We start from the raw sequence: 12,540 nt of genomic DNA, 5'->3' as shown, positions 1-12,540 counted from the left end.
CACAATCCCACTACAGCATTGGACATTATATCAGATAAGGTTTGTGTTGTTTCAAGAGGTGTTGATTGTGTTTTTGGTGCTTTATAACGTGACTGCTCCTGCATTAAAAGGTTATAGATATTTTAGACCCTCGGTTCCACCTGTATTAGCTGTAATATTCTTTATGAAATAGAAAGATTGGGGGGGGGGGGGCTCTAAAGCCTGGGACACATGGGCCGAATATTGGCTGGTATGAGCTAGTTCAACAGAAACCGGCCAAAAATGTGGCCCATGTGTACACCAGCCTGTCCGTCGAATTGGCACGCTAGAAAACCAGCATCCGATCAGCACGGGCAGCCAATGGCTGTGAGCGCTGACTGGTGTGTTCTGGAGGGGGGCACTGTACTAACATCGAGTAGTTAGTACGGTGAGCGCCTCAGTTTTTTTCAGTTCAGCCCATTGGGTTGAACCCGCAAAAAAAGGATAGTGTGTACTAGGCTTAACTCAGCATAGAATATAGAGGTGTGAACAAAATCACTATTTTAGTACCATCTTTCTTTAAGTGATAGTCTTTGTAACTAGGTTGTCAAGGTAGAATTTTCTCTAAGATGGATATATAGAGAGCTTATATTTTACTCATGAGGGTGAGTAAAGGAAAAGCATCTTCAATATGAAAGGCATTACAAATATCTCTATGATAAAGCTCTGGCTGAGGGCAAAAATGCATCAAGAGGTCACGTCCAGCAAGAGAGATGATGCAAAAATTGTCTTGCAGTGGTGTCAATAAAGTTTGTTGAAACTAAAGAAAAACATAACTGTGCACGGCCTGGACTTTTTTTTATTTATAGTTGCAGGGAGAAGGCGGACCCCACATTGGGCCTGTTATCCGTAGCTAGTGGATGCCCCATATAGGAAACTTCCTGATATGTTGTGATTCCAGTCCTTTGTTGAAGGTAACCACCTATCTATCCATTAGAATCCACATACTTCCAAGGAAACTGGAAAACCTTTTTATTTGATTACCACACAGGTTTAGTGGCCCAATGGGAGGACAAGCACTCGGACATGCTTGCAAAACAAAAACAAATTTATGAGAGCCTCCACAGTGGAAGCACATGCATTCTAATGGATAGATAAGGTGCAGGTGAGCCTGGAGGTAGCCCATCCCTCCTTAAAGGCACAGGGGCAAACTAGACATCCAGCGTGTCCCCCTCACCAATATTACATCAGTAACAAACAAATGGTCCCTGTCCCACTTTTAACTGGCCTTCACAGCAAGGAGCACATAGAAGGGCAATGCATGCAGAACAAAACCAAAGAAAAAATCCCAGCTTAACTCACCAACCAGTCTGCTACCAACCGAATTAACCGGTCTAACAGTTTGCATTATAAACATGAGCCTCTCCAAGGCACCCAAATATTTCTGCAGTCCTAACTCTTGTAAATTTATGAGAGTCTCCACCAGTGGCGGCTGGTGCTCAAAATTTGGGGGGGGGGGGGGAAGAAAAGTGTAATAGGTATTGCTTCGCGGCAAAAAACGTGGTAAAAAATTGCATGACTTTGAGGTCATGGCACAGGTGATGGTATAGGAATGGCACAGGTGATGGTACAGGAGATGGTATAGGCATGGCACAGGTTATGGTAAGGGCATGGCACAGGTGATGGTACAGGCATGGCACAGATGATGGTATAGGCATGGCACAGGTGATGGTATAGGCATGGCACAGGTGATGGTATAGGCATGGCACAGGTGATGGTACAGGCATGGCACAGGTGATGGTACAGGAGATGGTATAGGCATGGCACAGGTCATGGTAAGGGCATGGCACAGGTCATGGTACAGGCTTGGCACAGATGATGGTATAGGCATGGCACAGGTCATGGAATAGGTATGGCACAGGTCATGGTACAGGCATGTCACAGGTCATGGTAATGGCATGGCACAGGTGATGGTACAGGCATGTCACAGGTGATGGTATAGGCATGTCACAGGTCATGGTAAGGGCATGTCACAGCTCATGTCACAGGTCATGGTACAGGCATGTCACAGGTCATGACACAGGCATGGCACAGGTCATGGTACAGGCATGGCACAGGTCATGGTAAGGGCATGGCACAGGTCATGGTACAGGCATGTCACAGGTCATGGTAAGGGCATAGCACAGGTCATGGCACAGGCATGTCACAGGTCATGGTAAGGGCATGGCACAGGTCATGGTACATGCATGTCACAGGTGATGGTATAGGCATGTCACAGGTCATGGTAAGGGCATGTCACAGGTCATGGTACAGGCATGTCACAGGTCATGGCACAGGTCATGACACAGGCATGGCATAGGTCATGGTAAGGGCATGTCACAGGTCATGCTACAGGCATGTCACAGGTCATGGTACAGGCATGGCACAGGTCATGGTACGGGCATGGCACAGGTCATGGTACAGGCATGGCACAGGTCATGGTAAGGGCATGGCACAGGTAATGGTACAGGCATGTCACAGGTCATGGTAAGGGCATAGCAAAGGTCATGGTACGGGCATGTCACAGATCATGGTAAGGGCATGGCACAGGTCATGGTACAGGCAAGTCACAGGTCATGGTAAGGGCATGGCACAGGTCATGGTAAGGGCATGGCACAGGTCATGGTACAGGCATGTCACAGGTCATGGCACAGGTCATGGTACAGGCATGTCACAGGTCATGGTACAGCCATGTCACAGGTCATGGTAAGGGCAATGCACAAGTCATGGTACAGGCATGTCACAGGTCATGGTAAGGGCATGGCACAGGTCATGGTACAGGCATGTCACAAGTTGTGGTAAGGGCATGGCACAGGTCATGGTACAGGCATGTCACAGGTCATGGTAAGTGCATGTCACAGGTCATGGCACAGGCATGTCACAGGTCATGTTACAGGTCATGGTACAGGCATGTCACAGGTCATGGCACAGGCATGTCACAGGTCATGTCACAGGTCATGGCACAGGCATGTCACAGGTCGTCACAGGCATGTCACAGATCATGTCACAGATCATGTCACAGGTCATGGCACAGGCATGTCACAGGTCATGTCACAGGTCATGGCATCGCGCTGCAGTGGCTTCAATCACTGTTCACTCACCTGCTCTCCTGGGCTGGCTCGCTGACTCGACCGTGACACTCCACACTCACACTGCCAGCGAGACGTCCACGGCGCGCTGCTCCTCTCCTCGAGTCCTCTTCATTCTGATGGCTCTGACGGTGGCGGGAACCGGCGGTAAGGTGACGGAGTCGGGCGGTGATGGTGAGTGACTGACGCACGCACCAGCACCGCTCCCAACGATGTCAGCAGGGATGTCCTGAATCATGATTGGTCCAGGCTGGAGTCTGGACCAATCACAGCCAGGACAGGACTAGTGGGGAGTGTCATGGCGCATTGCTTGTGCCCCGGTGACACCCAGAACGGCCGCCAATCGGTGCCTCTGCCTGGGCCCACGTGGGATGCCAAACCCCACCCCCCCATAGCCAGCAATAAGTCCGGCGCCCCATAGTGGACTACATGGTAATTATTTTTTTCTTTGATGATTTATTTATTTTCTTTGAAGATTATTTGGGGGGGCGGCGCCCCTGCGCCCCCTATTGACCGGCCGCCACTGGCCTCCACAGTGGAAGCACATGCATTCTAATAGATAGATAGAGGGCGGGTGAGCCTGGAGATAATCCAGGTGGTAATATCGGTGCGGGGATTTGCTGGATACCTTTTCTGACAATGTGCTGGGTGTCAAGTGTGCCCATGTGCCTTTAAGGAGGGATGGGCTACCTCCAGGCTCACCTGCCCTCTATCTAGGCGTGAAGCAAGATCTGCTTGCTCAGTGGGGGATCTCTCTGCTGATCCCTGCTGAGGTCCTGTCAGCTATGCTATGCAGAGCCGACATGGATACAGCCTGCTCTTGTCTATGGGGCAATCAGAAGGAAGCAGACCACTGTCTGACCAGTGATGGCAAATCTGGGCACACCAGATATTTTGGAACTACATTTCCCATGATGCTTAACTACACTGCATAGTGTATGAGCTTAAAGAGGTTGTAAACCGAAAAAAAAACATTTTCACCCTGAAAGAGAAAGACATAATGAGCTAGTATGAATCGCATACTAGCTCATTATGAAATACTTACCTTAGAATGAGCCCCCGCCGTGCCGCCCGCTTACCTCTATGATGGGCAACATGTCCCGTTGCCCGTCTTCTGGGATCGCGGCATCCGGCCATCTGATTGGCCGGAGCCACGGTGACGTCACACCCGTGCACGTGGGCTCTGAAGGAACGGCACAAGCGGCCCTTCCTTCTTCCTTCAGAGCGCATGCGCCAGTGACGTCACTGGCTGCATGTAAGGTAAATATCTCCTAAACTGTACATGTTTAGGAGATATTTACAGTACCTATAGGTAAGCCTTATCATAGTCTTACCTATAGGTACAACTTGCAGAGGAGGGTTTACTTCCTCTTTAATGGGAAATGTAGTTTCAAAACATCTGGGGTGCTAAGGTTCGCCATCACTGGAATAGACAGTGGTCAGACTGTCATCTGAATAGGTCCCCCATCTGTATGCTTTTGGCAGACCGGATCGGAAGACGGCAGGTGTCAGCAGACATCCGCTGTTCCATAGAAGAGACTGGAGGTTTCGATCAGGTCTGCCTGAACAACTGACAGGTGGACCTGTTTGGATTGCCCGTGGGAAAGGGGCTTAAGGGTGTTTCCACTTAGGATGGAAGCACAATGGAGACACCTTTGGACAGCAGAATTGGTAATCTGGGGAGAGGGTAGTAAGAAGACAAATTCCAGCTAACACTTTTTAAGCAGTTGCAGGAACAGTTTTTTTCCTTATGGGTAAAAGTTTTACATGAATAAATAAAAGCCAAACTTTTTAAGCAGTGGTAAACAGTGTGCTTCAACCCTCTCCCTTCCACTTTTGCTGGACAGCTTGGTCTGTTAACCACTTTACCACCGGAGGATTTTGCTGTCTTCCGTCCAGGCCACTTTTTGCGATTCGGCGCTGTGCGACTTCAACTGACAATTGCGCGGTCGTGCGATGCCGTACCCAAACGAAATTTACGTCCTTTTTTTCCCACAAACAGAGCTTTCTTTTGTTGGTATTTGATCACCTGTGCGATTTTTACTTTTTGCGCTATAAACAAAAAAAGAGCGTTTATTTTGAAAAAATAACAATATTTTTAACATTTTTTTATATGAAATTCCCCCCAAAAAAGATGTAAAAACCAATTTTTTAAAAAGTTTTTGGCCAATTTGTTTTATGCTACATATGTTTGGTAAAAAAAATCGCAATAAGCGTATTTTGATTGGTTTGCGCAAAAGTTATTGCGTTTACTAACAAAGGGAAAGATTTATGTCATTTTTGGTGTTTTTTTTTTAACGCGTAATGGCGGCGATCTGCGATTTTTTTTGCGGGTCTGCGACATTGCGGCGGACAGATCGGACCCTTGGCTGACATTTTTGACACTTTTGGGGGTACCAGTGACATTACTGCAGTAATCAGTGCTATATATATGCACTGTTACTGTAAAAATGACACTGGCAGGGAAGGGGTTAATTTTATTGGAGAGGGAGGGGTTAATGTATGCCTGGTGCTTACTGACGTGTAGGGGGGGAGGGGACTGAGTGAGCCATGGACAGATCGGATGTCCAGCTATGCTGAACAGTCCGATCTGTCACTCCCTGTCACTATGGAGATCCGCCCGCTGTGTTTACACACAGCGGGCGGATCTCCAGACTCGATCCCCGACGATCGGGTAAGAGCAGCGGCGATCGCCGCTGCTCCTCCCCTGGCCCGACTCCCGCTGTGAATGAAAACAGCGGGAGCGAGCCTCCGGCGGCGCGCAAGAAGGGGGAGTGTCTGACGACGTAGTACTACGTCGTCAGACGATAACGAGCCACTCTGCCGCAGTAATATTACTGTGAGCAGAGGTAAAGTGGTTAAAGGAAGTTAAAAAACTCCAGACTTAAAAAAAAAAAACTCCAGACTTAAAAAAAAAAAACTCCAGACTTAAAAAAAAAAACCTCCAGACTTAAAAAAAAAAAACTCCAGACTTACTTGCAGGATCACCAGGTGAAAATAAAAGATAAAAAGCATTAAAAAAGAAAACAAAATCAGCAGCTACATCTAAGAAATGTTAAACTGCAATAGAATACATTTTTCTTTTTGAGTTTAGTACTGCTTTAATTTTTCAGTGATCCGAGCAGATGTGAGAGTGGTTACCTGTCAAAACCAGGTATCTGCTCCCCCCCCCACCCACTTCTGGAAATTTCTTGAATGGGCTGCCTAAAGACAAAGTACATTGAAGCACAGCATACACATCACAATGGTGTGAATGGGCCCTCTGCATTCATTCAATTCACTGCATTTCTTCAACTGCACACTGTGTAAGCACCTGGATTTGACTGTTATCAACCTCTTGCAATTCTCTGTATGTTAGAGCTCAGACTATGAGAAGGAGAAGCAGTACAAGTGGTAAAGCAGATGTGCTTTATGTGTTATGTGCTAAGAAGGAACATGCCGATAAGGGAAGAGAGCAGAGTGACAAAGGGATAAGTTCATCAGTTGGCTTCTTCTCCTTTCACTGTCCATTCAAAGGCTGGGGGGAGGAGAAAACCCTGTATTTGTTAAATAACTACAGCAGAGAAAAATAAGGTCTCCTGCCCTGCCAGACAGGCCTGTGTAATGCTTTGTGACAGATCTGTGTAAATGTCAGGACTGGATAGACAGAAAATGCATAACTTTTGGCAGGCAAAATTGTTCCTGCATATGTATATATAATAGGTAAACGAAATATTATCTGAGCAAACGAATTAGCGCTTACAGTAATTAAATCAATGGTGCAATCCTATTTACTCAATTAATTAGAGCAGCTGCTCACACTGTAATTTGTTTCCCACATCCCCCAATATGTATTGTATCAACTAGGGCTGTGCAACTTAAAGCGGAGTTCCACCCAAAAGTGGAACTTTGGAACTTCCGCTTTAAGTAGTCCTAACCCCCTGACATGCCACATTTGGCATGTCATTTTTTATTTTTTGGGGCGGGGTATGAACAGGTACCTCATTTTTCCACAGGGCCCCGAGCGGAAGTTCTCCTCTCCCCCTCCCTCCCTGCAATCTTCTGGGACTCATCAAAGGTCTCGCGCATGCGCAGTGCGCACCTGGCTGTGAAGCCGCAAGCTGTCACAGCCGGGTGCCCACACTAGTGATGCCGGCGCCGCTGAGACCAGAGGAAGAGGATCAAGGCTTCGGGCGGCCCCATCGCTGGATCGTGGGACAGGTAAGTGCGTGTTTATTTTGTAGCTGCTGACTTGTTAACCACAGAAAAGGCTGGAACACCACTTTAAAACGAAATTATAAACTCATATACATCAATGTGTGAAAAAAACAATAAAATTATCATGAAACAATATTATGATGCTTCTATCAATGACTCCTCAATGTGATAGATGCAATCAATACTAATGGATAAAGTGATTATATTGAACAAATCCATAAATAAAAGTTCTTGATATTTACTAATATGTGTAATACTGTCTTGTGTTTCTTCTCTTGTTAAATCAATGAGTAAGTTCCACCACCACCACTAACATGCTGCACGTATGTTGTACATGAAAAACAATATACAACTCCTTGGGATCTTCAAAGGCTTTATATTATGTCTTCCCACACTCCTTATCCGTAACTCCCAGTGAGTATCACCACCATTAACACTCTGCGCTTACCTCAATATATTGACCTATTGTGTATAAATAGTTTACCATGCACTTTCCCCTTTAAAGGGGGTCTCATCCTCCCACTCAGGATGCCCTTAGGTTTACCACCTGGACACCACCTCCTCCTCTCACGCTGATACAGAACACAGCAATCTAAGTACATCCACTGACTCCTCCACTCAAGGCGAATAAAAGCTCAACAAGGTGTTTTAACATTTTAAAACATTTGGCACTTTATTAAAATTCATATGGAATCCACTCACATAATAAGTTCACTAAAACCAGAAGTGCACCACCTTAAAAGCACTTGTATCCCGATACATGCCCTCTTGAAGATAGAGACCTCAAGAATTTACCCTTTAAAAAAGTCACAAGGACATGACGAAACATGTCAGGACAGGGCTTAGTGAGGTCATCACCTTACCCGGAAGTAGCCGCTGGTTTACACTGACTGGTAATGCTGAGATCTCTATCTTAAAGGAGGCATGTATCTGAATGTATACAAGTGCTTTTAAGGTGGTGCTCTGCTGATTTTTATGCACTTAACCAGCAACGTACCAGTTTTTATGATTTTTGCCATTACAATAAGATATAGAGATAAGATATTGAAAATACAATATATAATATATAGACGAAATATCACGATTGTATAATATTATAATAATATAGTTATATTTAATAATAAGAATAAAAATAAATTAAATTCTTCCTTTCAAGAAAATTTCATATGTTTTAACACATCTGCTCTGTGATTTTTTATGTTCATATTGATACCTATTTTTAAATAATTTTCTTCTATTTGCTCAAATATAAGGGTAATTATAACATAGTACCTACTGATATTGCAGCTCAGCACTCCCTATATGTAGCGGCTTCATGTTTTCTGTTTTCAGGCTCAGTGCTTTTTTTAAAAAAAGGAAACAATCATGTTGTTCCTGCCAGAAATTCAGTTGCGTAATTACTTTTAAACTGAACTGAAATCTCAGCTCTCCTCTGTGAACTAAAGAACATTTCTCTCATTTCTCTCCCATGTTATGGAGAAGAGAAGTTGGGTCGGGGTACTGTAGTCTTGTCCTAGCGTGACAACGCTGCTTCTTCATGGATACAGTACATTCAGCGAGCGTTGTCTCCCCAGAATAGGATGTGTTACTGGCACAATTACCTGGTGAAAATACAGGAAAAAAATCCTGAAAAACAAAGAAAACTATGGCAGCCACCACATCTAAGAATCGGTAAGCTTCAAAATATCACATTTTTGTTCTTAGGGTTAGATATCCTTTAAAATGCATTTTTTCTTTATAGTTAATATTGATTTCATGATAGTCAAGGAAAAAAATAGAAAGATTTTGAGGTTCATTACAACAGAATAACTTCTCACTAAGTCTGATTTCCTCCTGATATCTTGATGCAACCGTTCCAAACACGTAATGCAGCATGGAGGGGCTCGGTAAAGGTGGCAGTGAAGGTGTAAATGTGTTTAATTTGGTTACAAAATTCATAAAAGGAGATCTGACCAGACTCATAATCCAGATATATCCTCAGTTTATCGCTAGAGATGCTGGCAGGCAGTTCAATCCATTTGCTGTTGTGTATAACTGAATACCAATCGGCACTTCTACGCAAACACCAGGACTTGTTATTACATTCAGTCTGTGCTTGGTATCCTCCTCGGTCTATACTAGCATAGCACATCCCGATACTCCAATATTCCGACCCTCCAACATCCACTTCCCAGTAATGTCGTCCTGAGGAGAAACTCTGACTGCTTAACACCTGAGTATAATCCTGAAACCTCTCTGATGTTTTGGGGCGATTCTGGTTTGGTGAATAAGATGCAGTTTTCATGTCGTCTGATATATGTAGATTATTATGAGCCGTGTTTACATCTAGTAAAATATCTGCGGGTTCCTGTAGATGGAAACATACCGTTAATTCTGTTAGATGGGATACACCAGTTTGGATCACATGTGAGATCCAAGTTGTATCCAGATCTGTGCCATCATTGGAGAGTTCCTCTTGTCTCCCCCTGTCCTCACTATCCCTGTGATTGGTGTCACACAAGTCACCTAAGTCTGATTTCTGTAGGACAGTCACCGGATCGTTCTTGTTACACAGCTCCCAATCAATATCACGCATCTTTCTGGAGAGCTCCCCCTTTTTTATCATCAGCTGATCGATCATATCAGACAGTAAGACCGAAACCCGCTCTGCATTTATTGAGATCTCTTTCAGGACCTTCTTTTCTAAGTCTTCCAGCTGTCTTTTGAGGTCTCTGAACAGGGTACTGACTTTGTCTGTTTCACTGGCTGCTTTTTCCTTTACTTCCCTCCTGCGATCCTGGCAACTTTGGATTCTATTCTCCATCTCCTCTCGGTCTGTCATCAGATTCTGATGAGCATTTTTTAGTCTTGCCTGCTTCTTTTCGGAGGCTTCATCCAGTGACTCCACTTGGTGCCCCTGATGTTCATCTTCTGAGCATTTTTCACAGATACAGGCAGCGTCCTGAACACAGTAATACTTCAGGTCCAGATTGTGGACGGAGCATTGTTGGCTCTCTAAAGAGAGTTTAGATAAGAAGTGCTCTGATATGTTCCGTAGAGCAATGTTCTTGTGAAGCGTAGGCCACTCCTGGGACTCTTCTTTGCATTGAGGACAGGAATAGCACCCGGATCCCTTCTGTGTGATCAGCTGACGAGTGATACAATCCTGGCAGAAGCTGTGTCCACATTTCAGGCTTACAGGGTCGATATAAATTTCCCAACAGATAGGACATTTCAGCTCCTCTCTTAGATCAGAAGACGCCATCACTTAGGAAGAAAGAAAGAAGAGGCAAAGTTTATGATGACGTAGATTACAGTTTAGTTTACAAATTCCTCCTGAGGGAGAGGCTTAGGCTGTGTGACTCATGATATCGGTTACGTAGAAAACAGAGGAGTGCTGGCAGAAAAAGACCATGTGGTCCATCGAGTATAAATCTATGTTTTTCTCAAGCATGTTTAACGCTTTCACTGACAGAAGACATATGGGCAGCAGCAGAGGTATTTACACCCACCCACCAGCTGTAGCAGCTCGGAGTGTGTGAACACCTGCCAATCCAACTATTAACATTCTGATAAAAGTGATTTGAGCTGCTGTAAGGTCAACCAATCACTATAAAAAAGTACAAGGTCGCCTTCCCTGCTTATCCTCTGATTAGGGATTGACCGATTATCGGAGGGCCGATATCAACTTTTCCCGATAGATCGGTCCCGGAACTGGCTAATATTAGCAATATTTCCGTGAAGTCATTCTGCCTTCTTAGGCCGCCTCCCTCGCCTTGGACAGCCTCGTCTGGAGTCGGGACTAGTCTTGTGGGAGTGTATCACAGCTATAAACCCACCCACAGCAGCCGGGTGCCAGCCAGCCACTCACACACACAGGCCCTGTACCAGCCAGCCAGATGCACTGTACCAGCGAGCCAGCCAGCCGCCCACAGCCCCTGTGTCAGCCCACCAACACAGGGTGCCAGCCAGCCACCCACCACAGGGTGCCAGCCAGCCAGCCACCCACCACAGGGTGCCAGACAGCCAACCACCCACCACAGGGTGCCAGACAGCCAACCACCCACCACAGGGTGCCAGCCAGCCAGCCATCCACCACTGGGTACCAGATAGCCAGCCATCCACCACAGGGTGCCAGCCAGCCACCCACCACAGGGTGCCAGCCAGCCAACCATCCACCACAGGGTGCCAGACAGCCAACCACTCACCACAGGGTGCCAGCCAGCCAGCCATCCACCACTGGGTACCAGATAGCCAGCCATCCACCACAGGGTGCCAGCCAGCCACCCACCACAGGGTGCCAGCCAGCCACCCACCACAGGGTGCCAGACAGCCAGCCACCCACCACATTTCAATCTACAATAGAGGGAAGCGCACGCAGACCTCGGGCAATAACTCTTTATTTAAGGACAAATTTCACAGTACAGTTAAAATGCACTCACACTTTATCTTCTTGGCATTTGCATTTCGGCATTCCAACAAGAGCATCTCGCTCCTCCCGTCCCTCCCAATGGGGACACTTCGGTCTCCTATCTTGCGGCTACCGCCGCTATGACCCCGCTCTCCTCCACTTACTGTGTGCAGCTCCACCACCGGGTCACCGAGTGCCAGTACCAGTGCCAGTGCGCCTGCGCACTATACTGCCGTCTACCGCAGCGACTCGGGAGAACCTAAGCTGGAGCCAAAACCACAAGCTGCAGGGAGCTTCAAGGTGGAGGGTACAACCACGGGTACTCTGCCTCTGCTGTTGCTATGGACAACGCGTTTCAAAGGCGGAGCCTCCTTCTTCAGGTCCCACCTTGCTTCCTACTGCCACCCCTTCCCTATATACCCGGAATACCTTCGGCCCTAACTAATTGATTTCACACTCTTAAAGGGCCAGTAACCACTTATCACTTATCATTGTCTACCTCGGTTAGGAGGGGAGGAGCAAGGGGCTATCCGTTTTAAAACTACAATACAAACACAGATATTATAGAAAACTGTTGCAAATTGAAAACTATTAAAAATATTATTAAAAATTACATTCCATATATTGCATTAGTTATCTACTGCTTGTAAACACATTAAAAATATATTAAAAATATATATATATATATATTTATATGTATAGTACTCTAAACTTATAAGACTTTAATCTACACCTATAAGACTTACATCAGCATCTTCTTCCTTTCATACTTCCTACAAACACCAATGAATATAATGAATAAAATAAACATTCTTATAAAATCCAAAGATAAAAATTCAGTATTATCTCACATATGAGACCATTTTC

At 45.7% G+C, this 12,540-nt stretch overlaps 1 protein-coding gene across 1 annotated transcript; it reads right to left on the bottom strand.

Annotated features, from left to right (window-relative positions):
• Positions 1 to 9,061: 9,061 nt before the first annotated feature.
• Positions 9,062 to 10,539, bottom strand: LOC309552355 (E3 ubiquitin-protein ligase TRIM62-like). The gene has a single exon (XM_082253276.1). It carries the CDS (start codon positions 10,525 to 10,527, stop codon positions 9,100 to 9,102), a length of 1,428 nt encoding a protein of 475 aa, XP_082109402.1. The 5' UTR covers positions 10,528 to 10,539; the 3' UTR covers positions 9,062 to 9,099.
• Positions 10,540 to 12,540: the final 2,001 nt, after the last annotated feature.

This window comes from Pelophylax lessonae (assembly GCF_965119305.1).
Source record: "Pelophylax lessonae genome assembly, chromosome: 4".
Lineage (NCBI taxonomy): Eukaryota > Metazoa > Chordata > Amphibia > Anura > Ranidae > Pelophylax > Pelophylax lessonae.
This window is presented reverse-complemented; position numbering and strand designations above follow the sequence as displayed.

Coding starts and splice junctions, on each gene's coding strand:
- LOC309552355 (XM_082253276.1), bottom strand. CDS start 10,527: ATGGCGTCTTCTGATCTAAGAGAGGAGCTGAAATGTCCTATCTGTTGG.